Raw genomic sequence first — 26,723 nt, 5'->3', positions numbered from 1 at the left:
ACTTCCCCCCAGACCTCAATGTCAGTCATGTGTACTCACAAAGGTCTTAAATATACAGCTCCATGATCCGCCACAAAGAGTTATGAGGTAAGACCACTGTATTTAAGCAGATAGGACTAACATTTGTGTTGCATTCCCGTATACCTGTGTGTAACACACACAATAAAACTCTTGATAACTTGAGATCATGGAAAGGCTGGCATTATAATTCTCAGAGGCAAACATCACATCACATCGCATCGATCAGAAAGCATCTTTAAAATAAACTGTAAGAGAGAAGATGGGCCCAAAGATTGTCTGTCACTGCTGAAATGGGACTCAATGGCCGCAATGGGTTGACACAGACAGGAGAACAACCTTGTGTGATACACAGAATAACTACTGCATTGTGGGTAGTTAAGCCATAATGGACTCTGAAACAACTGTATAAGGGATAGTTCAACTATAAAATACCAAATAACAGTAGTAAAAGTAGCCAGTACTGGTATCGATGTGTCCCTCCTCATGGCAAAAAGTGTCATCTTGCCTTCGTTTAATGAGCCTCATGAGACGAACAGCCTGAAGGTAACACAGAAGAAATTCTTAGGGGGAAGGTTAGAAATGTACCAGATTTTCATGGCTATCCTGTGACCATGTAACTATCCTTTTGTCTCAGTGTACATGCCTCTCTGGCTGCTTGACTGAACCCATATCTGTCCCGTGATGACCAGTTCCCTCGGCGATTGAGAACTCTTGCTTCTATGCTTTTGACTGACAGTCATGGCCATAATGTGACCATATTTCCTGTTTCCTCTATTTAAATATGTGTGTGTGACTAACTTCACATCTACTCATCTTTCAGTTTACATTCCTCTGTCCGTCTGCCAGCATGAATCATCCCCGCTTTTTTTTTCTTTTCATTCATTTCTTACCCTCCTCTTCCCTCTACTTACTTCCATAGATCCCCCTCCATTCCCACCACACACACACACACACACACACACACACACACACACACACACACACACACACACACACACACACACACACACACACACACACACACACACACACACACACACACACACACACACACACACACACACACACACACACACACACACACACACACACACACACACACACACACACACACACACACACACACACACACACACACACACACTAAAAAACAACCCCGCCCTGTCACTCTATGAATGTCACTCCTGTCCATCCTGTGACCAGAGTCATGACGACAGCCACAGATTACACTCCCCCTTCTATTCCCATGGCCCTAATTAGCTGATTGGCTGCAATGCAGTGTGGGCTAGACCACAGTAACTCTGCTCTTGTGTTTATGCGTTCATCATAGAGTGTGTATGTGCATGCTTGTTCGTGTGCATTTGTGCTCCTCTTCTTGTCATTTCGCTTGTTTTTCTTCAATTTGGGAAAAGACATGCTAGTATTTAATTTGTCTGTCCAGCTACTCAAGCTGACTACAGTTTTTTTTTTCTCCTGTTTATTCCTAACAGACTGTTGCTGGTGCCTGAATCCTAACATGCTTCAATTACTGTGCATCAAAATGTTTTGACAAGGAGACGCAGATTAGTTAAAGGATACAAAAGGATCAAGTACTGTTAAATTTGATATCTTATTCAACACTGAGAACATAAGACAGTTAAACAATCTCACTAGGTTTCTTAAAATAATTATGGCTACTTAAATACCTACGGTGTACATACCAGATTGTGTTTTTTTGCTAATTATATTATTTATTTATTTAGCATTTTCTTCTGTAATGTATCTGGGCAACAAAGATCGCTGTTCGTTGACTTTGTTATCATTCTTTCTTTTTAATGTGTAACTAAGTCCATGTACCTTCTGGAAGGGACATTGTGGAATTAAGAAAAGTCTGAAGTGGAGCAGGAATCTGGCTCTACGGTTTGGCAGCCCTTGATTTAGTGTATTTTACTTGTACTTTGTTGTGATAATTCAGATCCAATGTCCACCATTACCAATATCTCTCTCTGCTCTTCTGGATGTGGATGGTTTAATATAAACACAGGCAAGTTTAATTCAAACCAATTTTATTCCCTCAACCACAAAATCATCTTTTTTTTTCTTTTTAAATGAAAATTATCTTATCTTTTGTTTCCCAGGCAACTGAGTTAACTGAGCTGGTTGGGCCTAAAATGCCAAACTATTCACAAAATCATCAATACCACCACTCCCTTCTCCTGCAGTAGCAATAGCGTCTGAGTGGACCCACAGGGGTAGTTTAGGATTGAGTGCCTTGCTGAAAGGGCATCTAACTATTATCAACCTTTTTCACTATGGGAACTTTCCGGGAAAATTATGTTGTGATGTCACTGGAACTGCTGGAGTGAAGTCTCCGGCCTTGACCATTGCTTGCTGGTCAAACACAAACCTCACAGCTGCTACAGTGTGAGTACACACAGTAAGTGAGCACTGGAATTTAGTTAGTATTAATGTTTCAGAAAAAACTATATAAAAAGAGCTGAGGAGATAAAAAAAAAAGACACAAGGGGTGAATGAGAGGAATAACGACTACATGAGTGCAGGAAATTCCATCAAGCAACAGTAAATGACAATAAAGTTGTTGATTACAGTTGTTTCTTTGTCACTGCTCTGTTATCAGTCTAATTTATCAGTCACACTTTGCACGTGGTAGTTATGCAATGTGCAAAAGGGACTTTTGGTTCCTGAGTGTGGTTGCTACAGATCGTTGTTTCCTGGGGGGGTTGGTTGGTTGATGAGGGGACAGTGTTATTCTTTTACTTTCCCTGTATCCAGATTTGTTGCTTTGCTCAACATTCTCCATCTTTTACCTGTAGGCTACTAGTGACCCATTATTTAACTGCTAATTCATGCAGATCCACACCCTCCTCCAGTCAGCAATCCAAACCAACACCAGGCAGACACAAGCACTGACTATGACTAATGTATGACTATGTTTGGTCATGTTTGGCCATTTACTTATACTGAAAAATGATACAAAAAATAGGCTGCATGATTAAAAACAAAGGAATGGTTAAACTGCAGTCATAATTATTTCTACATTATCAACATTATTCATAACTGTAATGTTTTTAGAATCAGTAATTTCATTGTATAGTTAATATGTATAATATTCAAGGAAATGTCTGACACTTTGAGAACTCTCCTCGTTTACACTCTGGCGGAGAGTTATGTGAGAATAATGTGAATTGTGTTGACATCCAAACATTATTAACTGACTCAACTACAACTCAACATTATAGTTAATACAATCAGTGGCAAAAAAAAGGTTTATCAAGCCTTTCTTCTTTTTGCCTGTAGAGGAAACATGATTTCCTGCAAAAAAAAAAAAACAAAAACAAAAAAACAAAAAAACAAAACGGGATTTTCCCAGTAAAGAACTACCTGAAGCATTAATATAAATACTTTCAGCAAAACTGGTTAAATCATTATTGTGTGGCGCAATGAAGGGTGGCAAAACTGACATTCATTTACATGAAGATTTTGCACATTGTTGCCTCACTTTTCAGTAAACAGAGAGACCGTCTGTCTAAGGATGATACAGTTTCACCCTTGTGTCCTTGGCTTCAGTAATGACTGTTATCTAATTCTGTACAGTCACAGCAACAGAAATCTCAGTTGGGGGTTTCTTAAAAAATTCTGTACAAACATTTCTGGGGATTTCATGTACCATCTGAGACTCCTTTGACCTCTCTGTTACAGGTCAAGGATAATGTACAAGTAACGATCAAGAAATGACAAGGTTATATGTGCTCAAGGTTTGTTTTTATTCCCTATTCAACAACATCTGTGGAGCTGGTGCTACCCGCTGCTTTTGGTGTAAAACTGTACTGCTCTAGGAGAGGAAAGAAGGACATTTAGGGAGGACACACAGAGAGACTAGTAGGTACTACAACCTTGTGGAAGCAGACAGAAACACACTATGTTCGTGTGGATAGTTTAGGATTATTTCAAGAAAACATTTCACCAGTAATTATACTGACGTCCAGTCTGTGCTGGTGGTCTATGTATTTGATGAACACTACACTCAAAAAAAAAAAACTCAATGGTTCCTGTCACAAACGCAGAAACCACCAGTAGATTAAGAGAAGACTGATTCGTCAAGATCTGAAACACAGATCTGTAATGGAAGACACAGTCTAGATTTTCATTTATGTAAATGAATGTTGACTTTTTGCAGATGTGAAACACTTTCAGACTAGTCCTTCTGGGAAAGTCTCTGTGAGATACTATGGCGCTGTTCCGACCTGGCATTTATTTTCCTAATTTTCCTTGGCTTGAATATTGCCACAATTGGTCATTTTTTTCAATGGTAAATGCCTTGGCAACAAATTCACATACTACCAATGAAGTTAATTAGAATATGAATTTGAAGAAAGAGATGCAGTGCAGAGAGGAGGCGTGGAGGCACAGACTGGAAGACTGGAGATGAGGGGGACAGAGAAGAAGAGAGAAAAAAGAGGAAGGGAGATGAAAGAAATGAAGAAAAAGGATGAATAAGAGTAAATGGGGGAAAAGGTAACACAGACATCAAATAAAGATGGAAAAAAAAGAATGAAATCAAAGGGCAGAGACAGGAGAGATGGGAGGATAAAACGGGAGGTGATTTGGTAGGAGACAAAGACAGAGAGAGGCAATCAGAGAGAGAAAGGAAGAGAGAGGGAGAGAGATGGAGGGGGGGGGTCTACTCACCACAATCATTTCTGACGGTTCTAAAGTGATGCATTCACAGCCTCGTCTGCCCCCCAGCTGCTTGCCAAAACTGTTGAAAGAGCACACACACAAAATAAGCAACAGAATAAGAAACAAACCGAATGCAAACATAAGACAATCAGTCTGACAGACAGACAGTGGAGACAGATGCAGAAATGACCAGCATTTACGCTACTGAATACGATAACAGTCCTCATCAAAACTGAGATGCTGAAGAATACATTGTAAAATGATACCAAGGGTGTGCAGCTTAAGTGGACATTTAACACTATATGAGAAGTAACACTGTTCTCACGGTTTTAATGATTTAGCAGCAGCTTATATCTGTACAAAGTCTAGTGAGAGACACTAGGTCTATCCACCACAGGTAGAAGAAGCAAAGACGTAGAGAAACAGAAATCTCAGATTGGGCACCTGCATATAACAAGCCTCTGACATGGCTCTGTAGTGCAACTTGGCCACTAGTTAGTGGTGAAGGTCTAACCGCGGCAAAAATAGACTGCAAATCAATAGGACTTTGTGGTTGACACCTCAACAAAATTGTACACAGTCCACAGAGACCAAAAATACATAAATCAGTTCTCAACTAACCATGATGGTCACAAAAAGTGGAATCCTTATACATATTAAAGAATCAACATCATGTATTTTGTTGAATTAATCTATAAATAAATGGGAATTCTGATACTTTTGTGGCGTCACGTATGAGTAAAGAAAATTTCTCCATGCACACCAGTTTTTCCAGAGAAAACTTTTTACACAATGCGAGTCTTTGTCTGCAGGCCTCACAGATTCAGCTGCAGTCAGCTGGACTGTTGGCTGGTCTGTCCTCTGATGAGCGGGAGGAGAGCAGCTGATGCTGCGGTGAGACCATGTGGGTCAGTCTGCCCTTTTCTCGTCACATGGAGATTCTGCATGACATCTTAGTTCACTCTGAGAATGTGTTTGCTGACAGTAAAAACCCTTTTTCTCACTACAGCCCCAGTCTGTGGCAAACACAAGAAATCACTTTGGCAGGATTCTAAATAGATTCTGAAAAGCTGATTTGTAGCGGTGCAATGTGATTCCTTTGCTAACTGGTAATGTCAGAACACAAAAAAGTGCGTGGCTTTAAAATAAGGATTTCTTCAGACTGATGTGCAACTTCATTTTTACTCTCAGAAGCCCAAAGCAAATGCTCAACAGAATTAAAATATACAATGTATGGACCACTGCTGCAACCAAACATTACTTTAATTATAGATTCATTATTAATGAATCTATATTCATTATTAATGAATCTATAATTATTTTTTATAAATAATTATATTTATATTTATATTATATAATTATTATAGATTCTCATTATCAATTAATTAAAATATATTGTTTATAGTGAACCTAGAACTATCACCTCATGGTTGTTTGCCTCCAACCAGTCAAGTTGCAGGAAATATGGTCACAACCCCCCCTTCTGTTCTGTTGAATAATGGCCAGAAATATTTTTGCAGAACATTATGATGTCACAGTGAAATTAACCTTTGACTGTTTGGATATAAAATGTCATCAACTGGTCATATTATCCTAACAGACCTTTATGTTAAATTGTATCATAATTACCGTATGGATTCTTGAGTTATGTCCGAAAATGTGTTTTGTGAGGCGACCTTTGACAACCAGATTCTAAATCAGTTCATCCTTGACTTGGAGTTACTGAGATATCGTGTTCACGATAACGGGATAGACAACCCAAAAACATTAAGGCTCCGGTCACGACTGACACCAATGTGCAGACATAAAAATGTTACAATTTCATGAGGCACAAGGTGACATCTTCAAATTGCTTGTTTTAAAATAACAGCCTTAAATCTAACATTATCCAATTTAAAATCATATATGATAAAGAAAAGAAGCAAATTCTGACATATGAGAGGCTAGAACAGGGGAATGTTTGCTAAAAATAGGCTTCAGCATCTGCTTCATTATGATAATATTTGCTGTCAAAGTCAGTGTGATGTTTTGGCGTTCTCACACAGAAGAGTACTGATACCTTCCTAAAATAAAAACATATTGAATGTCTTGATTTCTTGAATCACTTGGAATATTCTCTCCCTCTCTCGAGCATCTGTGTTGATGCATATGGTAATTATACATGTCTCCGTCTCTGTTTCCCACCAACTGCCTCTGTGTGTGAGTGTGTGAGAGATACCCCGTCTGAACAGCTCCATCAGTGTGTGCGGTGATCCCAGAGAACAGAAAGGCCTGTGAACACATCTCGCTCCCTTTGGCATGCTTAAAGTGGCGAGTCAGCATTGTTTAAGGACTGGAGGAGCGGCTGGTTTTAATTATGGAAGCGTGCTGAGCTAGGAGAGAGCCAACTTTCACTATCACATCTCGTTCTCACACTGTCTCTGACACGATCGCACCCTCCTTCACTGTGGTTCCCAGTATGCTTCTTTTTTTTTTGCCTTTCACCAGTCGCCTCTCTACTCATTACTTTCTCTTCTGGTCGTCTTCACTCAGCTTTTTGTTTCATTGATTCCTTTCTACCTCTGTCTCTCCCACTCACTCCATTCACTTTCATTAATCATCTTCTCTTTTCTGTTCTTCTTCTTTTGCTTCCTTTACCATGTCCTGTCCACTTTACTTCTCTCCCCTTTGCATTTTTTTCTGCATTGCTGTTTTATCCTTCTCTCTCTCTCTCTCTCCTATTATTCTGCATTCCCTTTCATCCTTTCTTCTCTTCTCACTGTTGGCCCTTCCTCTCTCTGGGCCAAAAAATAAAAAATAAAAACTTTCATCTCATCACATTCTTAATCAGAGATTCACACCGGCACAGACCCCAAATTTTACAAAGTCAGCCTCTTGATTTAGGGCTCAGATGAAAGTCTGTCTCCATAATGTGTTCTGATGATGAAAAAAGGATGAAAGTCCCCTTTTTTTTTTTTTTTTTCTTTTTTTTTTTTTTTTTTTTTACACATTTCTGAATTGGATGAGCTGTTTTTCTTCCAACAGACAGATTTTCTAGGAAATGGTAAAAGGAAACGGTTGTGAAGAGCTTGTCAAAGCCATGGTGCCACACACTGGGAGCAGTGATATCCACAGTCACTGGAGTTGAGGAACGCTGCCACTGGATGATAAATTATGACCACGCTGTCGCTGGAAACCTTTTTCAATTGTAACCTGAACCAAATTAGCTGTGAACGAATTTATTTGACATCTCACTGCCACAAGAAATCGGATACATTACGATTGGATTTCTTGAATAAGGTTAAACAGAGGTTCATCTCAGAGCATCCCTCCCTGCTGATACAGCCTTACTGCTTTTTGGCAACACAATTAAAGCTTAAAGGATTACAGCAGATTTTCTACTGGAAACTAAATTATTCACTAAATGTACACAATATTAGACAATTTTGCTTTTCAATAAGTGCACCTGTCAGGTGAATCCAAGGACAGTGAAAGCCATTATCCCTTACATTGATTTTTTCTTATTTTCCATTTATAGCTCGGACAGAGAAAGAAGCATTTAAACTTCAAGGAACTAACATGAGATTTTACCTCAATATTCATGCCTTCAATATGTGTTTATTTCAGTTTTTTTATTGTATGTAAAATAATTATGTGACATGTGAGATCATATTACCTTCGTCTTGGGAAATTCTGCTTTTTTCTTGCCTCCTTACATTGAGGTCAGAGGCCAGTGTCATCTGTAGAAAGCATTCCTTGAGGGGAATGGTTTAACTGTCAATGACACTTCAGTGAGGAAGATGCTTGCAAACACATGGGCTGGAGCACCAGGACCACCAGTTCAAATTCCCCAAATTGTCTTACGCCACAGGAATTGTGTGATATTCGTCTGTCTGGTCATTTGCAAAAGAAGTATCACGTTTCCTCAAATATTCTGAACTGGTTTGATCAATGAAAAACAAAGACTGAATAAGTACAACTAAATACAGCAGCTCTCACCAGAGCATGAAACACCCGGGCGTGGTTTTAAGAGTTCCCAGGGAAGAATGCAGACTGCTGGGCTCAGAGATCTCTCAGAGCCCTTAGCCTGGAGGTCAGCCCGACTCTGACAGATCTCTCCACACTCCACTGAGGCGAGACGCATGGTCCCTGTCAGCACGGCACAAAGCCTGCCAAGCCTGTCTCTTCACTGTGTATGTGTGTGTGTGTGTGTGTGTGTGTGTGTGTGTAGGGTGGTGAGACAAGCTGTGTGAGACAAACAAAGGAAAAATACAGTTTGCTAATGTGCGTGTTTCTAGTTATGGTAGGACAAAAAGCTAAAAATACACCTCAGCGCAGCTTCCCATGTTTGCTCAAGCATTTGTCTTCCTCTTCCTCTGACCAACTGCATTCACACAAAAGTAGAAAAATCAACAAGCTTGAGTCAACCCTAAGTTAGTAATTGAGTTTGTGTGTGTGTGTGTGTGTGTGTTGTGTGTGTGTGTGTGTGTGTGTGTGTGTATATATGAGTGTGTGCCCTCCAAATGATGCCATTGGGCTGACTGAACTGAGATCTGATACCTCTCTGTTGTCAGCTGCTACGAATCTGTGTCTCACAGAGGAAATAAAGAAAACCTCTAAAACCACACCAAGGCCAAACCTTTAGGCTGGCAAAATAAAGGCAAGTTTAGAGTTTCATGAAACAAACATGCTGATGAATGTATTAACCATGAATCATTGCTACAGTCTAGAAAGTTTATTCAACAAGTTTATTTACTCCTGCACAAAAAAAGTTCCTCCTCATAGCACTGGCAGAGTTCAGGATAAATCACTGTTGTCATTGAGATTTCTCTGCACTCCAGTTCTTCAGTAGTTACACTCTATCTCTGCATGAAATAAAAGAAGCTTTACTAGCACAACGGGAAAAAAAAACCCTCCTGTCTCATGCAGAAATATATCATGTCTTCCATAGATGTGGTGAGCAGTGAGTTCCTATTGTGTAACTACAGTATGTTCGGACCTCCTTCAAATATCAGATCTCGACACGAATCAATATCAAACAGTTCAGGCAATGCCAGATGAGCTGTAGATCACACACACACACACACAAACACACACACACAGAAGAAAAAAAACAGTTAACAGCATTTTAATACTTTCCTGCAATTACACCTGTAACTCTTTCATTTAGACCAAAATACACCAAATTACCGACAATGGCAATTCAAAACTAGACTATTAGTTTGTCTGCCAAACAGCTAAGCTTATGATGGAAACTAATTCAAGGTCTATTTCTTCAAAACTACTCTACCACTTTGGCATTTCCAGCCTATAGATTATTTCAAATCAATCACTGCTCTCACAGCAACATTTTGTCGGATGAACTAAAAGTTTCTTTGTTCGTTTTCCAAGTAAGTCATCTTTCCTTGGAAATCGAAGCTGTTCTCACAGCGTTGACGCTGTGCCTGTGCTGGATTTCAGCAGGTGATGATTTCTCTGCTCTCTTTTCCTGCAGAAACAAGTAACTGGCAGAGGGAAGAACAGGTTCAGCCTCGGTCCAGTGACAGCTGCAGAGCCCTGGGCAATAAAGCATGACAGCCGGCACAGAAAATAAGGCCACACACACACCCGGAGGTGTCAAAAGCCTGGAAAAACCAGCAATGTGACCAAGAGAGCAAAATGGTACTATTAATAAAGGACAATGAAAAGATCAATATTAAAAGTAGTAGAAGTTTCTTGTAGAAATTTCTGATACACACTTGTGGTATAATTTTTGTGTTGTGTGGATTCCACTTGTTAAAGATCTGCCAATACTGGAAATCAATCAACAAAAGTTAAACTGCTCAGGAGGCATTCAGACCGAAAACTGCTCTGCATTAAAACAATGCAAAGAGCTGCGTTAGTGGAGAATGTGGTGCTTCAGGTACAGAGGAGACATCCAGGAAATCCACATGTTTTTTTGAAGAGATATCAGCTGCCAAACCACTCCATAGCAGTTCATAATCCCATGACACACAACTTTACTTCTCTGGACAGAGTTGTGAAGTTGTGGAAGGCGGTAGTCGTTTTATTTTCCATCATGATCATCGCAAGGTAAACTGTAGAAATACAGCCCAAATGAATTGGGAGGCTGCGTTTTGTCATGCAGGGCTTCAGCTGGTCTGAACGCAGCCTAGTCTGCAAAACAACCTACAAACAAATTTTACACTAGCTCTTAACTCTGCACCTCTAGAGAGGTTTGTTTTTGGCAACAGTAAGAGATTCACTTTCAAACCGACATGGTATGTTAAGCTGCACAGTGTCGACAATTTTCGAGAGTGTAATTTGAGATTACAAACAGTTTGAGAGAGTTTCAGTCAAAAATCAAACCGAAACCGAGAACCAGGCCCATTTGGCACCCATGTTTCCATGGTAATGATGACCGACAGTAAAGAAAGAGAACCGCAGACCAAAATCTAACTTAGACACACAGACAACACTGTTTTACTTCTCAGTTCTCTCGGCTGTCCTTCCTCTCCTGCTTTAGTGTTTTGTTGGCTAACGCTGACCAGGCTGACTCACACACACACACACACACACACACACACATTTAAGAAGACTGGAGAGCTGGCCAGCTGGTCAACACTACAGACAGACCACCAGCGCACATAAACACACAAAAAAAAATTAAAAAAATGCCAGACAGACTCCAAGGAATGACATAGTGGGTCATTCAGCAACATTACGGCATATTACAGAGGTGGGATCAGTTAAGGGGGCTCATTCAAACATCAGCATATCAGAGTAAAACAGAGCACCCGCCGACAGCTGCTGCTAAACTCCAGTGCAATGAGTTTAAGTATCCTCATTGCTCAGAGAGAAAGAGAGAGATAACCATTCACGCTTGACTGAACATACATTTATTACACGCTGCTCCAGATAATCTTGCTGTGATCTTTACTCTCTTGTAGCGCAGCAAGTTCCCAGAAAAGTGAGCAGTGTTGTTAATCTTTTTACGTGTCATGCATTGAAACAAATTTTATGGCAAACACAGTGATATATGAATAATCCTTCCTCCGTCATCCGTAATATCATTATATAACATTTGCTCTTGACATGTAGGTTCGATCCACATTGTTTCCTCTTTCTCTCGCTGCACATTCAATCGTTCATAACTTATCAGGAAACATTAATTAAAAACCTCACCAGCACAAACATTTTGACCTTTTTTTTTTTTTTTGGTAATTAGAAAAAGAGGTCTGTTTCTCTCCAAGATAATCAGTGCAGATAAAGACAACACACAGAAGTTAGCAGTGTGTTTCTTCAGAGCTGTGCGGGCCAAGCTGTTGGTAAGCTATCCTGCCACAGTGCCATGGGGAATTCCTGGCTATCGAGTTGGTTAAACGACGGGAGGCAGGAAATGGAGCATGCTGGGTTGAAGAATGCATGGAGAAAGAGCGAGGGAGTTTTGAAAAATCTCAACTGAATTAGCCTGCGGTGGCTGTTACATTACAGCAACTGTCTCTGAACTACAAGAAGTGAAAAGCAAACACAAACTTGTAGATCACTAACCAGGAGCAGGAATGTTGGGGCTCCACTTCTTTTGATTCCTTGCAAGTGAAATGATATCCAGCATAATATCCACAATGAGGAGTGGGAAAAGTACAATATTCCGCTGTGTGTATCCGAGGGTGTGTTTTATATTCCAGAGAGTGTGAACAAGTAAAAAGTTTCCTCAAAAAGCAGAAGTAGGTGACTGTCAGCCTTTTAGTTTGTCTTTAACTGAGGGAGGAGTGTGTGTGTGTTCCCTCCCGCTCTACTCTGTTCTGTCTGTCGGTCTGTCCGCTGGCTCCAGGGAGGTGTGTGTGTCTGTGTGCGTCAGTGTGTGTGTGTGTAGCCTGCTCATTTCCTGCCTGGATGTGCTTCTGGGCTCCAGGCGGGCAGGCTGCTCAGGAACACATGGCCAGCCACTGTTCTGCCAGGGGTTCCGCATTCCATACACACACACACACATACACATGCATACAGACAACACTCCCCCCATTAGCTCCCTCTGTGACCCTTTCCAAGCTCCCCTGCTGCTACTAGTACTCCAACACACACACACACACACACACACACACACATACACCCTCCAGTCCTTTGCAGCGCACCAACCCTCCCCCACCCCACCCTTCACTCTGTTATCAAATGACCCACACAGGAATGAACACACACACACGTACACACACTCACACGCACATGCATTCACACACAAACAGTCCTAGCTGCCCTGAGGTTATTGATACATGGCCGACTATTCTCACTGCTACAGTTGGTCAGTTGGTGTTTTGTGTTGTTGTAGTAGTAGTAGTAGTAGTAGTAGTTGCTGAATGCATTGCCACATTGCAGCAGCACATTCACCCAACACTTTTATCAGAGGTACCCAACAGTCAGAGCGAAGGTGGGTGTCCAGCATCTTAATTACAGATATACAGTATACTATGCTTGTCGGACAGTTTGAGCCCTCCCCTTGGAACCTGCTTCCACCTTCTCAGTTGGAAGGATTTGAAGCTTTTTTCTTTGTCTCATGTGACAGTAAACTAAATATCTTTAGGTTTTAAAGTGAACACAAGACATTGGAAGACGTCACCTTTGGGCTTTGGGAAACTGCAATGAGCATGTTTCACTGTTTTCAGACATCTGATAAACCAAAGAACCAATGAATGAATCAATACTAAAATATTATTTGCATCCGTGATACGAAGCCCATTTTTCATATTAATGAATTGATATACCCCATTACCAGAATTGAGATAAGTTCACAACCCTAAATGTCATTTTCATGATTTATATTTCCTGCTTTATTCAACTACTTCCAGTGCTGCGATTATCTAATCACAGGAATAGATAACATTTTCATCTTATTATATGGATAAACTCCCTATTATAACAAGCACCAACTGACTGAAAGCCAAATAAAAAAACATCATAGCATGTTCCTGTAAAGTGGTCCCATAATTTTCCATGACTTTCACTGACATCCCCAGAGAGCATTAAAAGCTTAGAGCTGCTTCCTTTTACAGAAATTCCATGACTGACAGGAACCCTGTAAATGTGAATGTATGATGGAGGTTGAGATCATTCTTGAGCCATCCTTCTCAACTCCTGACCAAGGAGGTCATAACTTTTTGATTTAGACATAAATGCACCAAAAAGGTACCTGCCCCCTTCCTTTCCGCTTCTGGCATGCAATGCTTCTATTTCAGCCCAACTACAACAGCAGAGGGAAGATAAACACTGGCGCTGAGCACCGACCTTCAGCAATTTCTGCCACAGCTTTCCCTATTGCAATCAATTCCAGTGTTTAAACAGGTGCAATATCTCTGTTAAAGGTATTTTATTAGCTTTTATTGGCATTCTGGTGGCTTCTAGGGAGGAGGAGGGCCTGATATTTTCTTTTGATATTGGTTTATTAGATCACATGTTCCTGATGAATCTCCACCCAGAGAGCCAAACTCCTCTCTCATCAAGCAATAATTGTCAAGACATGCAGAAGAAGTGTTTTATTCAATCCCCCAATGTGTTTCTTTGATCAATATTAAAACACTCAGTTCATGCACTTGCAACACATTTTAACCATTTTCTCATTAGTTTTTCACATATTTGCCCATAATGAACATATTACAAACACATTTAAAAGGAGCTATTTTTAAGTTTTGCGATTGCTACATAGACAACGTTAGCATGAACAGCTGTTTATAAACTTGAACATTGCAACTTCAGTATCAAACACCATTCCTTTCCTCACAAAGAGGGGAGGAAAGCAACATTCTTGTTTTGCCTGTATTTCTATCACTTCTTTTCCTCCACTGAAATTAGCATGCTAACCAGCTCGTTGGTCACTTTACAATACTGACTGACTGTAGCCTCCAGTCTGCTCTGAAGAAGTAGAGCTGCTCAAAGGGCGTGTTATAATCTCTTTTATTGTAAGGGCAATGATGTTTTGCTCTCTGCAAGACTGTTAAGTACATCTGAGGTACAGTACCACAAAAAAAAAAAAAAAAAAAAACCCTGCTGAAGGGTTTAAGAATTCATGTGAGACTAGAAATCTGTTCTATGGAGCCTAACATGGCACTGCATCACAAAACTGTTATATACTGGTGCCAGTGTTTCTGTGTTTGTAGGTGCAAAATACATGCAAAGCATTCCCGTAAATGTCAGTAAAACCTGTCTTTTCATCACTCTGACATGCTGCTTCCCTTTTCATGTTACAGGTGAACACACAGACAGAAGTGCGCGCGCGCACAAACACACACACACAATCTGACAAGATAGGGTAGGTTCATGTGCAATGTCAGGCAAATCCCACCTACTCTCACTATACATGACACCTCCTGTCTCTCCCCACTATGACGTGTGTGTGTGTGTGTGTGTGTGTGTGTGTGTGTGTGTGATTGTAATTACATACCAGCATCTTGCCAGGTACATGTGTTCCTTGACGAAGACTGATCCGGAGAGCAGGATGTACCAACAGGTAGCAATGCTGTCTGGGCTGTAGCAGAGAGAAAGAAAACGCTGGTGTGAAACACTCAAACCATCTAACACTGCAGTCTTCACTTCATAACACCTAATGTGTAAGAAAGCATGGACAATGTGAACATTGTAATATTCCCATTTTTGATCTTTCGTTAGATTTCATGATCGAGAAGGAATTGGCCCGTATGTTATTTTCCCCCCACTCCTTGTCACGTGTGCTTTTTGATTCATTTGTTGCATCTGATGCCACAGTTACTTTGGGTTACTGGGCCTTTCAAGTAAAGTCCTACCCTGCAGTTCTTTAACTGAAATGAAAGCCATGTTCGTAGTGTTAGTTTAAATCTCTTAACAAATTTGTGGCACAAAATGGCAGCAAGAAGAAAAAACGAATTTTAAGGATAAGGATGGATATCAAATATTATGCCATCTGTCAATGAAGAACATGCATTTATGAAAGGTTTGGCCATTTATTTCTGATGACTCTGGGTTGCTCTCAAAGTCAAGCTTAGGTAGTACTTTTTGGAAAGTTTAAAAGTCCCCTGAAGTTAAAATGAATCATATTTTTAGATTTTTTTTCTGCAGCCTCATTTCAGGTGTCACCATAGCTCTACTTCCTCTGACGCTTTGATGGTGCTCTGTTCCTAAAATATGTTCTGCACTGTGTTATATGTTTTTGTGCTGATTCTGAGTTGACTTAGGGCTATACGATTTTTTATGTATCCATACATTTATGGCTGAATTGGCTAGATAGACCAATTTAATACAAGCCAGGATTCTTACTTGACATTTCCTCCAAGTCTTTGAAAAATGTAGAGGTTATGTAAAAAGAACCGAAGAGTGAGATCTCTGAAAGAAAATGTAAAGTGCACAACTGAGCTTTGAATCCCAAGTAATGCATTTTGCATTAGCATAAATGTGGTCTTAGGATGCCAAGCACTACAGAGCCATGATATAATGTGCCATCAATGCAAGGTGGGGAAAATCCATTAACGTCAAGCAGCCGTGCTAAAAAGGGCGGAATAAACAGAGCTGAGACAGTCACGTAATCTGGTCCATCATTCATTACAAATGCAACATGGAATTCTTTTATATGGAAATAAACAAATAAAAAAAAAAAAAACAGCTATGTGATTATCCGTGCTATTTCATGTATTCATTGTATCTATTAACCCCCCAACACCAGTCTAATTAACTTTACAATAAGCTGGGTGCTTGAGTCAGCAGCGAGCACCCAGACGCAATCATACATGATGAAGAGGTCAGACAGAGGAGAACATATCTGTGTCTGTGGTTGTGAATATGAATACAGAGAGTGGGAACAGGGACTGAGAAATGAGGAGTGTTTGAAGTGTGGAGATAAGAGATGCACCATAGTGGGAAGAGCAACGTATTATGGAAATACTGTCATGTTACCACCTCTTCTTCCCTGGTAAACAAACAGCAGATTTTCTGTGTGATGTATGTATACAAATAATTTCTAAATGCATAATTACACATTTAATGAACATTCACAAACACAAACTGCATTTAAGGGAATACATACACATCAGTAAATTATGGATACATGTTAAAATATCACTTAGGGGGTTTTCTTCCTCAAAACTTTTTCAAGTGTTGACGCATAGGCCCACATTTACATATGAATTGTAGGTGGCTAAAGTCTGTAGCTCAGTGACCTGAAAGTGGCTTTATGGAGGTAAAGACTGGCTCTTTACTTTCTAGTTATTTGGCCTTTCTCTAGGTATTTCTGCGCAATTTCCAAACTCCGACCTTATGAGATGATAGATAATGATTATCATTATGAATCTCCATTGCTTTGTTTCTTTCTGTCTCCGCATCACTCTCCATCTCTTTGTGTCACTTGGGTGCACACTGTCACGGAGCTACATCCAAACTACACAGTATTCAAATCACAAGATCACACAGAGCCTGACCATATCTGCAGTTGGTTTGAGAGGATCTGATATGTGCAAAATTTCATTTTGGTGCAGACTTCACTCAAGTGAGATTGTATGACAAACGTTGTATTGAAGTAATGATTTCAGTGGTGATGGTGCAGTAGTGATACTACATGAGGTAATACACTTATATTTTGTGTAACAGGAAATTATCTGTTTGTGCTAAAAAGAACGAGCAGGTTTAAGAAACAAAGAAAAGATGGATACTTTTAGAAGCTCAGGTTTCAAAAAAATATGTCACTGTTGTGGACACTTTAAAACAGTGATCACTAGGATGTACAGAGCAAAAAATACCCAATAACGCCACTTCACACCAAACACACAACCCAAACAAAAAAGAATGAAGACCATTTGCCTAACACTTTAAGAAAAAAAAAAACATTGACTGGAAGCCAATCAACTATTTATTTATCCACAAAAAATGCCAAAACAGTCACTGGTTCCAGCTCCAGTTTTTTGTTTCATTTTATTGTAAACTGATAACTGCTGGGTTTACTTGGTCTTTGTCCAAATGTTGGTTGCACAAACAAGAAATGTAACGACATACTGGGAACTGGGACATTGTGAGAGGAAAATGTTGATTAATTGGAAAAATACACAGTAGTGAGAATAATCATTAGTTGCAGTCGACTCCTGTGTGCATCAATGCCACGCATGTCATTCCCTCTATATGTTGTTTGTTGATTTTGTATAGGAAAAGCTGAAAGTCTAAAACAATCATGTTTAACACAAGAAAAAAACCCAGTTTCTTTATGCATTGTTGGGTTTAAGTGAGGCCAACATGATTAACTACTAGTTTCAATGCTAAGACCTTGATTGCTTTCATGTGCTGTCTATATGATGTGTGTGTATGATGTGTGTGTGTGTGTGTGTGTGTGTGTGTGTGTGTGTGTGTGTGGTGTTTTACCATACATAGGTTAGATTAAGACCTGCCCACATGGATAAAATCACTCTGGTTCAACTTGAATGGGGGGGACTAGATGCTCGCAGCCACCTCACTACTGTCTACCGCATGTGAGGTGTTTAGGGAACATCAGTAAATTGAAGCATGTACCGATAAAGAAAACAACCTGGTTTACATTGTCCCCCTCTAAACTGCAACGAGCCTCTGACTGCATGCACATTGGTCACACGCCACGCCGCCCACCACATCGAGTACATTCTCAACCTGTGGGAGACACTGGTGTGTAACTGACTAATTGGACATGGCAGCCGCTTTGTTCTGGGTTAAGGTACTTAAGACTGGCACCTGGTAGAGAGACAAGAGAGGAAGATTTTGTGTGTGTGTTTATTGGATGGTAAATTAAACTACTAAGTGTCTAATGTGATTGTAGTGAGGACGATAATACATCAACAGGATGTGGAAATTATCTCTCCTTCCTTTCATCTGTCTCTGTCCTCCCTCTCTCTCTCTCACACTTCCTCCACATCTCTGCTGCCTTCATCCCTCTCCTACCGTCTTTCAAATTCCTCGCTACATTTTCTTGCCTCGCCTCCCTCTCAACATTGCTATCCTTTCAACCATCTCCTCCTTTCTTCAGCATGTTTGCCTTTTGTTTTCTTTCCTCCTCTGCACCCTCTCCTCTCTTTTAATATACCTCCTTACATCTCTCATTTGCTGCCACTTCCTCCCTTCTCTCATCATCTACTCTCTCCTCTTTTCAACACCCTCCAATACCTCTCCCTGTTTCACTAGACTCTTGTTGTCCTCACATTCCTCCTCTCTCCTTTTCCACACTGTATGATGATGCTGAACTGACTTCTTTTCAGCATCTACCTCATCCATCTCAGTATCCATTTATTCACAACCCATGACAGAGAGACAGAATGGAAGGCAGACAGGCCATCAGTGGATCTGTCGACATTACCGTCAGATCTACATCAGTGTTCTGATCCAGTGAGTAGTATCTCAAACCTGGCTTCAGAAAAATGTATCAAACGCAAATCTACAGCTCAAGATTTTACTGGGCAGTTCAAACATTTATTTAAGATGCAGCACATAATGTGGATGATTTAACAGGGGCCTTAATCCATATTTCTATGTTGATGCAAATGTTTGGAAATGTGTATGAGGTTATGTTTGAAATGGTAATATGTTGTATGTGGATGTAACAGGGTTAAGCAAAGGTTCAGGATATTTACAAGTTTGACAAAGCCAAAATTTAGTCAGCCTTATGCCATTTTCAAAGATAAGATTTGTAATACTTTTTTCTTACTATCAACAAATCCCATTAAAAACCCATAACCAACAATGAAGAGATTAACAAAAGCTCAAAGCCTCGGATCAAAGCCTAATAAATCTCATTGGTCTGTGCCATGGAGCCTGGTGTCCAAAAACTATTAAAAACACATCAATAAGCCAGGCCATTGCAAAGGGCGACATGTTCCTTCATTATAATGAACATTGACACAAATGCACTATATATTCCTGTTTGAGTAGCAATTGCTAAAATCTACAGTGAGCTGATGTGTTAGAAAATTATTAACTTTTTTTTAAAGAACCATATACATCTGTGATCCTCTTTCATTGGGAAAGAAGCACTCCCAGTTTATGATGTATGGAGTTTAACGGCTCTTACTGTGAACAGCTTTAGACCAAGGAATGTATTGAATGTATGTAATGGAATGAAGTCGTGGTTGCATGCTATTATCTTAGCAACTACGCTGATGTGCCACTGATCATGTCATAATTTTCTCTAGAGCAGCTGCTTTGTGGCAAAAACTAACCGATGTTGTTGCTGTGCAGCTACCAAGTGTTAATGTTAAGAACTTGGTAAATCAAGGTTTTTTTTTTTTTTTAACAATGCATACGATGTGAAATTTTAAGTGAGTAAATACTGGGAATGAAAACATAAAAAATAACTCTTATTTGAATAAAACAATCTTTCTTCAACAGATATTTTGACAAAAAGAGAGAAAGAGAGAGTAAGTGCAGCAGAACCCAGCAGAGCACTTCCTGCACACAGTGTGAGAGTTTGTACTTACTAGAACAGGACGTGGTTAGCTTCATGTCTCTCATATCTAGCTGAGGTACACATCGACCTGAGAAAGAAGGACAAAGATGTTAACTTTTTCTCTCCAAAAACGTCCCTAATACATCTCTAGCCCTGACAATCCATCACATATCCATCCTAGACTTTTTTCACCAAGCTCTCCCCTTTTAGACACTATCATTACTGTCTGTCAGCTCAGTGTTAAGGTGACCCACTACTCATTTTCTGGCTGCATCCCAAGCAACTTTTCTTTTTTTTTTTGGTTTTGAGCTGTTCCTGAATTTTGCTGTGTATTTGGATTTGGCCATCTGAGCCCAATTACAAAAGAACCAGGGTTTATATTTTCATAACTGGACAGAAGTTTGGAAGCATACTATGCCTTTTGGTCCATTTTATCATTCATTTACAGAAACTGTCTATCAGATGTTTATATCCGTCTCCATGTGTCCCTAAAACACTTCATTGTGGAATTATTTCTTGTAAATGGTTCAGGAGTACTCAGACCGACAATTTTGTGTGAACACTCCTGTTTAAATGTCAGTCATAACCCGCTCATCTGAATCAAACCTGCTAATACCACATTCCTGGTTTCAAGCAGAACATTTCAAACATGTTTGGTATGAAGGCAGTAACCACCTTAACCTGAATGTCCTGTGAATGCTAAACCCAAGGTGGAAAAACCAACCTGGGGCAAAAGGCATTTGTAAATTTCTAACCACTCTTAAACCTGTTTGGGTAGGGTGTGCCACGTATAACAATTCATTCAGAAAGTGGCCCTATAGGCTACTCTAAAGTTAATCTGGTAAACTGATACTGTGATCAACCAATCATTTAATAGCAGAAATGACTTACCTTAGCTGATGTTCCCTCAGGTGGGAGAGGACGTCCATGTGGTAGAGGTGACAGTAGATGGTGTGCAGGTCCTACAGGATAGAAAGACAATGCAATCATTATAGCAAACTTCAATGCATACTTCTTTGGTGTACCGATATCAACTGATAAAAAACACATTACTAAGCACTCTTTGCTTCTTGCAACAGTCTTGACTTTTTCTGACTTCCGATACAACACCTTAATTCAGGGTATCTGCTGACACAGAGTTCTAATCAGATTCCAGTTTTCCTTGTATAAAATTTCAAAGTCTATACACCCCACCGCATGGACCTCATGGGAATGATTTTTATAAGGTGGCAGGAGGCCAGGGATTGCTGTGCCACTAAAAAATTATCTAACTGACAACAGACATAATGAATTTTATAATGAAACTGACAAAAAATCTTTCTTCAATGTGAAACAATCACATCTCACCGAGACCCGATCTGCTTAATGAGGTCAGCAGATTGGATCGGTGCATCCCTAAAAACAGTGTCTACTGCCTTTTTAAATAATATATATTAATAGACACGTTTGTAAAATCTGCAAATTGCTGAGTGTGCTTAGTATTTAAGAAGTCAAAGCTTTTAAAAGATTAGCTCATTGTTTAGAGTGTGTGGAATGTCTCAGCACCATGTAAATCACATCTAGTGCTAGTGTACTCAGTGACAGAAGCCACTTGGACTATGCCAAACACTGCCTATCAAATTGACACCCTCAAACCAGACAGGCAGGCATACCACTTATCTGCGCACATGACAGCAGCGAGACATGCACAGATATATCCACCCACGGCCTTAAAATAGTCCTCTATCAGGGCCAGCTGTCAAAACATTAAGAGGCTGACGGAGTGCGTATGTGAAGGGAACAGCTTCATATAAGCATCTGTAGGATCAAGTAAACAGAACGGGTACAGGGCAGCTACTTTTAAACAGGTGGATGGCATGGATGACTGGTTACGTGCTCACACATGCTCTCACACACAAAGACACACACGGATACACACAAGCTAATTCACAACAGAGAACAGATGGACCCATGATTCCTTTTGGAAATCTCTATCTTCTATCCCAGTCTCTACAGATTATTTGAAGATTGCAATGTATATAGTAAGTTCATAGTGAGTTCTGAATGAATCTGCAGGTTAAAAGGAATAGTTCAACATATTGGGACATAAGTTTATTCGCTTTCTTGCCAAAAGTTAGATGAGAGGTTTGATACATTACCACCCCCATGTCTAAACAGTAAATGTAAAGCTGAATTAGCTTAGCATAGACACAGAAAGCAGGGGAAACAGCTAGCCAGTCAGTCCAAAAGCGAACAAAATCCATCTACCTAACACACTGTATCTTATTCGTTTAATTAATTCAAAAACAGAGGTGTAAGAATGACAATTCAGTGTTTTACAGGGGGTAATGTGCCAGAATATTTCTTGGTCAGGACCAGTAACTTTCTGGAGTCTCCACTAGTTGCCTGGAAATGGCTCCCAGACTTTGGGAAAAAGCCGAGCTTGCTTAGCCAAGTTAAGTTAACCAGCTGCAGGCAGAAGCTTCATACTGTGTTATTAATCTCATCATCTAACTCTCTCAAGAAAATCAGCAAGTGTAGTTCGCAAAATGTCAAACTTTTCCTGTTTGAAGCCAAATCATCACCATGTCTGCATCTCTCCCTACCACTTTCTCTGTCGCTCTGTAGTAGACAATGTCCAGGTTCAGCATCATGCATTTGTATATTTCCTGTATGATTGAAATGGTCAGCAAAAACTTAGCAGTTGAATCAAATGAGAACATTTACACATAAAATGTAAGCGTCCATCAGCCAACTAGAAGCTTCACCAGTCTGAAACTTTTAACAGCTGAATTGAGAAAAAAAAAATCCCCGAACAATCATCCCTCTTTAGAATAAAGCCAAGGCACAGCTGCAGTTTAGTGTGCACGCACAAAAAATTGGAACAGCTATAATGCCCTAATCTGAAACTAATAAATCAGAAAACCCCTAGAGGCTAAATTCACATTTGCAGTTTGCTGCCTTTGCTGGAACACCATTTCCTCACTACTGGTTTTGTTTACAGCTTAAGCCGACGGAGGATTTGTTTTTCTGTCAGAAAATTATTGTCAAGCATTTCAAGAGGAGTGTGCCTCTGTCAAAGCATAGTTTCTGGTGTGTGTGTGTGTGTGTGTGTCTGTGAGCGTGGCATGTGTGTGTGTGTGAGTGTGTTTGTGAGCGTGGCATGTGTGTACTCGTACAGTGAGTCAAGCAGTGGGAGCCAGCGGAAGCAGAGATCAACACTGGGGACTAGGGAGCCTTTAATGCAATGGACCAACACACCTCTGATGTGTTGTTGGCTCTGTCTGACACAGGAAGGAAGGGTTGGGGGATGAGAAGGGGGAGAGAGAAAGTAAGCAAGAGGAAGAGAGTGAGAAAGAAGGAAAGGAGGGCGTGAACAGAGAGCAGTCAGACAAAGGGAAATACCAAGATAGAGAGACAGAAACAAGAGAGGGAGGCAAGGATTAAACATTAGAGATAAAGGTGATAAAATGGATCAGGTGAATTCCCATCTGTCAGGTTTATACCATGTACTTGGTTCAGCATCGCTGTGCTACCTCAGTGCTATCTAGTTCCCACAAAGAAATTGAATAGACTTATTTATAGTGTCTGGCCCTTCTGCTGCTTTCTACATGAATGGACTGTGACTAATAGGTTGCAAATTTCTCAGGTTTGTTATGGTTACCTGGCCCAATTTGGATTTGGAGATTCCTGGGCTGAAACAAGGTATCAGTATCTGAGGAATTGTCGTACGTCATGATCTGGACAATCACAGCAGGAAGACTATCTTATGTGGTTTCAGCTAGGTCATAATGCACAGTGCTTAAATGCTCACTGGCGTTTCATGCTTTTCATGCTTCGAAGTATAAAAATATTTATTTTTCCCCAAATGTCTCCTGAAGAAAAAAACCCACAAGCCCTCTGAGACACTGAACACTGGGCTCTCAGCCATTTAAATAAGAGATAAATGCTGAAGGACAGAGAGCTTGACCTGGCCAGCTGCCTTACAGGGAGAGTTGTAACCTCCATTTACTGATCCTGAGGCAGAGACACAGTGAGCAGAGAGCACGCATGGAAAAGCCTGGTTCACCGTGGTGAGGAAGTACAGCTGTATTGACTTCAAATCACAGTTAACTGGGTTAGTGAGCACAACAAACTGCTGCAGTAAGCACTCTTGCCATGTTGCTGAGCATGCATGTCCATGTACAGTGTGTGTGTGTGTGTGTGTGTGTGTGTGTGTGTGTGTGTGTGTGTGTGTGTGTGTGTGTGTGTGTGTGTGTGTGTGTGTGTGTGTGTGTGTGTGTTAGGACACAAAGGCCTGAGGAGACTTGCTAGCGTGGGGGCTCAGATTAGGCCAGACAGCCCCAATACCCACCTCACCCCTGCTTGTTAGTGTGTTCCTGGATTACATTAAATGCTCTGCCTGACGCAAAAAGACATACAGTGGAACCATCAAGTGCATTATTTTACCAGAGGCCCTATGTATTATGTGGCCACAACACATTTTTCTTAACTTGGAAATATTTAAGCATGTTGCTGTTGGCCTGACCAACCCTCATGACGGAGAAATAATAAGATAAAACATACATCTGCATACACAACTATGTTTTCTTAAAGTCTCCCTGATGTGTTTTGCTTATTATTTCTTCACTTGGATGTTTGACTTTCACTGTGCAGAATGGTGTATAGAGTTTAGGCCGTTTCCACATTCACCCACTGAAGATGGAAAGTTTCTCTGAGATCACCTTCAATCTGAGTTTAGGAAGTGCACATTTTGTGACTACTTTGGAAGCCAATTGTGGCCCAATATACAACTTAAGCAAATGTGGAAACTTGAAACCTTCAGCGCACATACACTGAGAATTTACTTTTCAGTGAAGTAGGAGCCACTTATGTCCAGTAGTTAACCTTTTTGAAACAAAAAGTTTAAAAGTGTAAAACATAAAATCCAAAATAGAGAAGGAGTAAATGTAATTTCAAGGAATTTCAAACAAGCAATTTTTGGAAAAATCTTAGCAGATACAAAATATTACTCAAAGGAGTCTTACATGTTCGGAACACTTAAAATGTCATTATTGATTAGTCCATAGAACCTCATTTCACTGCTTTGCTTACAGTACGCAGTACCTTGACATGTGACAAATTATGTCATAATTAATAATGTATTATTATATATTATTAAGAAAACAACTGAAAGATAAAATACAAAAATATAATTAAATTATAAAATATTTGGCTTGGGCCTTAATGCTGATCTTGATCATGGTCCTTTCCTGGGCCCATCAGACTGGTCAGGTGAATCCATTTGAACCAAAATATGACACATCAGCTGTTTTACTGATCTGTAGTAAGGGGATGCAAAACAATGATACCAAAAAGGTTTTGAGATAACCCACAGATAGATCACCCTGCACAGTGATGCCTCATATATATCGATTTACACTTTACTATGACCCTAAAACAAGGTGCATAGTAATTCTTCTACTACTAACATACGCCCATGAAGCCAACTGTCCCTATTTCATGTATTGGTTAGCGTAAAGCAGGTCATCAATAGGCCCAGACAGACAGATAGCAGGATGGCTGAGTAGGGAATATCTGCTTTGTTGCTTCAACCTGTGGTCTCTCCGAGAAGAGATGGCAATGTGATCACTACAACGCCCACGCCCACGCCAATCTCTCTCTGTGCCCCGAACGCACATATACACTGCTTGGGCATGAACTGAGGGTGTGGTGGCTGTGGTCTGGTTTTTGGTTGCCTGCACAAGGGAAGCAATCCCTATATTTTTATGTAGTGGTGCCTCCACCCCCAGTGATTTAGAAAATGATTCCCACAGCTGTGTTTATAACAACGTCTGCATTGTCTCAAAATATGAAGACAGCAGTAACAAAACAGCTCTGATGCACATGATTTGATATGTTAAAAGCCAGAAATTAAAAAGTCTTTGCATGTCCAACTATCAAAGCCATGTCCTTCCCTCAAACCCACGTGCCATGCATTGTTGTCTCCTTGCCTTGCCCTCCCTAAGGACAGCGCAGGGCAGCGGAGCAAGCCTCCGGAGTGACTTCTGACCTTTGGCCTGACCTCCCATGAGGCTCATGTGGAGGGCTGATGACCCCATCTGTGATTAGGACGTCACAACCTCAGGAGAGACATCCACTCATCCAGTCCAACTCATCACCAGCTGAGGCAACAGCATTTCATTTAAACTAATCTCATATGACCCAATGCTGCCAGATTATCACACTTTTTACGGATGAGATGCATTTGGAGCCTATTCTTAAATTTAATACCAGTTGTAAGTGAAAAAGTAAATAGCTAGATTTTTCTTAGAATTTCCATCAATTTACCATTTCTTTCAAGTGACAAGTGTGATTTGTACTATCAAAACAAAGATACTATGTTACTATGTTTTCATGTTTTATTTGACACATGGTCACATGGTTTCAAAGAAAATGAGCAGACATGAGAAAGTCAAGAGGAAAAGCCACTTGAATGAAAATAAAATCTAACATAAAATATCCAAAAATTTAGTTGTCCAGTTAAAAGTAAGACAAACGAAGCCGATCCTCCGAGGTGATCAGTGAGGCACTGAGCTTGCTGTGTTTGTTCTGACAGATGACATGTGTGTGACTGAGGTAGCCACAGTGCTGCTGCCACCTCCTGGCAGAAACACCACTCTCTGTGCATAATGAC

The 26,723-nt window shown here is 40.3% G+C and overlaps 1 protein-coding gene across 1 annotated transcript in view; it reads right to left on the bottom strand.

The window, feature by feature from the left end:
- Positions 1 to 26,723, bottom strand: part of rapgef6 (Rap guanine nucleotide exchange factor (GEF) 6) — a 144,191-nt gene that overhangs the window by 91,784 nt on the left and 25,684 nt on the right. Inside the window, 4 exon segments of the mRNA XM_056398160.1 lie at positions 4,711 to 4,780; positions 15,089 to 15,172; positions 20,100 to 20,156; positions 20,960 to 21,030. Of these exon segments, the coding sequence (XP_056254135.1) occupies positions 4,711 to 4,780; positions 15,089 to 15,172; positions 20,100 to 20,156; positions 20,960 to 21,030 (282 nt within the window).

Source organism: Seriola aureovittata, chromosome 15, assembly GCF_021018895.1.
Source record: "Seriola aureovittata isolate HTS-2021-v1 ecotype China chromosome 15, ASM2101889v1, whole genome shotgun sequence".
Taxonomy (NCBI): Eukaryota; Metazoa; Chordata; class Actinopteri; order Carangiformes; family Carangidae; genus Seriola; species Seriola aureovittata.
The sequence above is the reverse complement of the archived record's forward strand: the minus strand, read 5'-3'. Positions and strand labels throughout refer to the sequence as shown.